The sequence below is a fragment of the Fusarium subglutinans genome (genome assembly GCF_013396075.1).
Source record: "Fusarium subglutinans strain NRRL 66333 chromosome Unknown NRRL66333_c0000042, whole genome shotgun sequence".
Classification (NCBI taxonomy): Eukaryota; Fungi; Ascomycota; class Sordariomycetes; order Hypocreales; family Nectriaceae; genus Fusarium; species Fusarium subglutinans.
The window spans coordinates 191,766-196,671 of NW_023502105.1; the positions used below are offsets into that span (position 1 = coordinate 191,766).

Consider the following 4,906-nt stretch of genomic DNA (forward strand, 5'->3'; position numbering starts at 1 on the left):
CTACCATGCCTGGATTCCAGTCTCTCCAACCCATTCCGGCTGTCCGATAACCTTTCCGACATCTTCATCTCTCTTGCCCTCAATAACATTCTGGATTAGCTCCGCACCAGTCGCTGGATCACCAGCTCCAGCCTTCTTCAGCACTTCGGGCTTTCCTCCAAGGCTCGTTGCCAGAAAACCAGGACTAATTGACCAGACTCTGACGCCGTCGCCCTTGAGGAGATGATGCCAAGAAAGCATCATCATGTTGAGGGCGGTCTTGGATGATCGATAAGCCACAGCTGTACGGATCCCCTCCTTGGGCCAGCCCCGGGGAACCTCGCCAGCGAGCTTGGTTAAGTATGACTTGTGTGCGCCTTCAAGGGTTGCAAGGCCGGAGGTCAAGAAGAGGAGGCGTGGGGACTTCGAGGCAATGAGGAGAGGAGCGAAAGCCGAAGTCATGACTTGCGTACTCGAGACGTTGACGTCGTAGGACTTGTTGAAAAGCTCGCGAGCTTTCTTTGGATCGCTGGCATCATTGAACGCATCAAAGTTTGCGCCTGTAAGGCTTAGCACAAGTGTAAGGTTTAGACGTTGGGCGACTTACCGGCGTTGTTGACGAGAATGTCAACTCTTCCAAACTTTTCCTTCACATGTTCGAAGAGCCTCTCGATAGCTTCATCATCGGTGATGTCAATCTGAACCACGTCCAGACTGCTCTTGGAGCTAGGACATTCACGCTCTAGTTCAGCGACAGCCTTCTCTCCTTTGGTAGCATCACGGCTTCCGAGGAGAATATGGTAAGGCTTGGGCGAAGCGAAAAGAGCCTTGACAGTCTCAAAGCCGATGCCGGTATTGGCACCAGTGATGAGAACGATTTCTTTGTTGTCGATCATGTTGATGTCGGTGTTGGAGATGAGTTCAGGTTTGAGTTGGGATAGAATGAGGAAGGGGGGTTGGCTTTTATATATCACATTGTTTTCTTTGTGCCACTGATTCACAGGCGCAGGTGTATTGTGCGGTAGTTACCCCAGTGCGACAAGACGGTCGCGATGAAGCGAGACTGTAACGAATGGGGTGATGCACGGGGCGGACTTAAGAACGCTTTCACGCGAGGATCTCCAATGGGGGAGAAGATCAAGATCATTGGCCCCCAGGGTGACACATGAAGTAATGTCTAAACTGGGTAGATATGCATGTATTCAAGGATCTGATAGGCTTTGAAGTAATGAAGTATCTTGGCTGGTGTATTTTTATTGACAGAAATGAGTACCTATGCAGAAACAATGCTGTAATTCTCATTGAATCGACAACAATGGGAAGTGGTATTGGATCGATGTTCTCAGTACAAGCAATCTAAATACGCGTATCGCCAATCTCAAATCTGTATAGACTTACAATTATACTGCTGACACTGATTCCTCTGGCAGCCCATAATCCTATCCGTAAATTATACGACCTCCCCTCCCAATCAGCACATTCAGCCTCAACTCTCACCGTCATAGACATCACTTACACTTACACATGTCGGCTCCCAGCGTCTTCTCGGACCTTTTTGTGGGACCTCGCGGCCGGAGATACGCACGCTAAGACCCGGCGTCGCACTCGGACGCGGAGCAACAAAATACGAATATCAACACCGAAGTCCGGCAGATCTCGTTAGTGCATTTACCTAATTGGGAATGTTATCACAGGGGGTTGTTTGTGTGCTGGTTTGTTTCGCGCTAGTAAAACGGCGGAAGGTCTCCGCGATGGGAGAAATGCACTTTCGGGGTGGCTTTCCGGTCTCTCGTGTCGGAGCGTCTTGCCGATGTCTTGATTGCTTTTTGTGAGTAGTTAAAGCTTAGAATCATTGAGATGATCAATTGCGATATGTACCCCGCATTGCATATTATAGCTAAACTACCCCGCGGTGCCGTATCTTTTTGCTTGATCCCAGCACCTTCACCTACCTCTGTCTCCTCCATCTGCAGCTTGTCATCGCATCATGTCTATCAACAAAGTCCTCCTCGTCGGCGCAAATGGCAATCTTGGCTCAGTCCTTCTTGAAGGTCTAGTTGCCTCAAACTCCTTTTCCGTTTCCGTCGCCAAGCGCGCATCGTCCAAATCTACCCCCGCGCACGCATCGTCCGTGAATATCGTCACGATACCCGATGACCTTTCCATTGAAGGCTTAATCCCTATCCTGAAAGAGCAAGATGCTGTTATCGCTTCGTTCCCTTTAACAGGCGTCGTCGACCAGCATTTACGTCTTGCTGAAGCCTCTGCAAAAGCTGGTGTCAAGAGGTTCATTCCAGCTGATTTTGGGAGCTGTGATGCACAGAGTGAACAGGCTAAGAAGCTGTTGAAATTATATCGAGATAAGGACACTGTCAGGAGCAAGGCCGTCAAGCTTGCGAATGAATACCCGGGTTTCTCATGGACATCGCTTGTCTGTGGGCATTTTTTCGATTATGGTATTCTCGATGGTCTTCTGCACACGGATCTCGAGACCAACACTGCTGTTATCCTCGACAAGGGCGATGTCCCAGCCTCAGCATCTACACTCCATCGCGTTGCCGAAGCATTAGTCGCCGTTCTCAAGCGTCCCGATTCAACCAAGAACCGTCTTCTATACGTTCAAAGTTTCTGCAAGACACAACTTGAGGTTGTAGCAGCGCTGGAGAAAGCTACAGGTGCAGAGTGGAAGAAGGAGTTCGTAGACTCGAAGGAGTTCTTGGAGAGGGAGGTTAATAAGTTGGCGGTGGAGTACAGCCACCATGCGATGGAGGAGATTGTGTTCGTGTTGGGGGCACTGGATGCTGAGTGGCCGAAGCGGGGAGATGCATTTGCAATGAAGGAGTTGGGACTGGAGGATGAGGATCTAGATAAAGTTGTCCAGAAGGTTGTGGATGAGTGGAAGAGGGAGAAACAGGAGAAGAAGTGAGAATGTTAGACGTTGGCTTATACCAAAGGCATTAGAAGGTTAGGACTTGCCTCAAGGCTGGTTTGCTCTTCTTGTGAAGGGCCATGATAGACCATGATAATCAGAAGCATTGACTTCGTTGTATGCAGTGTTGGTCTCCTCGTTCCACTTATGTGCAAGGCGTACGTTGTGTTACCTTCTGCCACAAAAAGAAGGCCTCATCAGTCTTACTACTATCGTAATGACAGACCAAATCTGCGGCGGACAACGACTCACGTAGAATGCACAAAGCTGGACATACAGAAGCAGCAGAGGGAACACGGATGTACTCAAAAACAATAATCATCCCGCGATAACCAATCTAAATATAGCTTCACCCAAACCAAACACTCACGACCCCAAATTGGAAATCCCAACATCATATCGCTCGTATTCCTTCCCCTCACATGAATGTCAACGCTCAATGCGTCTACCCAAGAGTGATCTTCAGGGTCCTCCTACGCCATCCTTTCAGCCCCCAAGCCAATCCACGTGCTTCACTTACATCATCGGCTGTCATCCTCATTCCTTCGTTTGGAAAGTGAGATTCTGTTTGGACTACAAAGATCGGATCGTCGGCAGCGATTGTGACAGGTTTTGCAAAACCTCGTATTTCGGTCTGGGCTGACGATGTTGGTATTTTGAAGGTGCGAAGGTTCAAGTATAAGAGGTGACGATGTTGCTGCTGGATTGAGAGATGCTACTGGCGTCAAGGAGCCCCAGTACTACCAGAAGCATATTTTACTGTTGATAATTCTTCAACTAAAACACTATATATCGTCCTGCGTATCTTGAAAACATGTGGTCTCTCTACTTCCTCACAGCCTTTGTCGCAATGTAATCCCTCCCTTCCATACCCAAACACATCCAACTAACACACTCAGCTCTCCTGCCATCGCAAAGAAATCCTCCAAGCCCTGTCCAACCGTCACAACCACTGCAACTCTCTGTACAACCTGCGTTGTCCCCGCCTGTCTCACTATCGAAACCATTTCCTCTCAGCGAAACTGCCCCTCCAAGGTCCCAACCTCTGGCACATCATTCCCCTGCTCCAAGTCAAAATGCCCCGGTGGCTGCGCAACTTCCTACACCTACGCTTCAGCCTATGGAACTGTTACCAAGAAACCTAAATGTCCTACTGTCACTGAAACAGCGACTATTTGCTCTGATTGTATCAGACCGATGTGTTTGACCCTGGAGACAGTGAGTTCGGGTTGCGGATGTCCTGAGTCGCCTGCTACAGTTACGACCAGCTTCCCTTGCGGCGAGGATTGCCCTGTTGGTTGTGGGACAGAGTATGTAACTCCTACTGTTACGCCGAATTGTGAGAAGAACGAGGATTAGAAGATGAGGCTGGTAATGAGTCGCTGTGGTTGGTACGGTTTAAGGGACGATGGTGTATTCTTTCTAGGACTAGGAGGAAAACATTTGAGACATGGAAGAATTGTAAGACAGTTATACGGTGTATTGGGTCTGGCGTGGGTCTTTGAGTATGTCAACTAAATGTTACCTGAATGTAAAGCCTTTCATTTTATTGTAGCTTATAAGCGTCGAAGTGCCAAATGACAATCCCTCTCTTTTCAAGAAAACCTTCCATCAATAGGGTTGAGATTGTCTAACCAACCTGATCAATCCCAAGTAAGCGTTCCTGATTATGGTGTTGATGTCTGACAGTCTGAGACATATCTGCTACTAAGTGCCTGCCACTACGCCAACATTGTCTGCCGCGAATTGGAACGCAAATAGCCAAACCCCATAATTTTGTAATTGTATATCTGCAATACCCGGGAATAAAGAATGTTATTCAATGAAAGAGCCTTATCGTGGAAATGCTGTGAATAGTTGACAATGAAGAGGCTGGGATGGAACAAGAGTATATAAGACTTGCAGATGCCTTGGCTAAACATCATTATCAATCACCCTACTTACAACAACTACCACTCATAATATCGACATCAAGACCACTTTTAATATAAGTTCATA

General features: G+C 48.0%; 3 protein-coding genes across 3 annotated transcripts; 2 read left to right on the plus strand and 1 right to left on the minus strand.

Annotated features, from left to right (window-relative positions):
• On the minus strand, positions 1–875 carry FSUBG_4656 (short-chain alcohol dehydrogenase; the record flags this gene model as incomplete). Its single annotated transcript, XM_036682669.1, has 2 exons — positions 1–539; positions 587–875. 2 exons carry the CDS (start codon positions 873–875, stop codon positions 1–3), a joined length of 828 nt encoding a protein of 275 aa, XP_036539832.1.
• Positions 876–1,966: 1,091 nt separating this feature from the next.
• Positions 1,967–2,905, plus strand: FSUBG_4657 (uncharacterized protein; the record flags this gene model as incomplete). The annotated part of the gene is made up of 1 exon (XM_036682670.1): positions 1,967–2,905. One exon carries the CDS (start codon positions 1,967–1,969, stop codon positions 2,903–2,905), a length of 939 nt encoding a protein of 312 aa, XP_036539833.1.
• An 817-nt stretch (positions 2,906–3,722) lies between these two features.
• On the plus strand, positions 3,723–4,267 carry FSUBG_4658 (gelatinase b; the record flags this gene model as incomplete). The annotated part of the gene is made up of 2 exons (XM_036682671.1): positions 3,723–3,760; positions 3,808–4,267. 2 exons carry the CDS (start codon positions 3,723–3,725, stop codon positions 4,265–4,267), a joined length of 498 nt encoding a protein of 165 aa, XP_036539834.1.
• Positions 4,268–4,906: the final 639 nt, after the last annotated feature.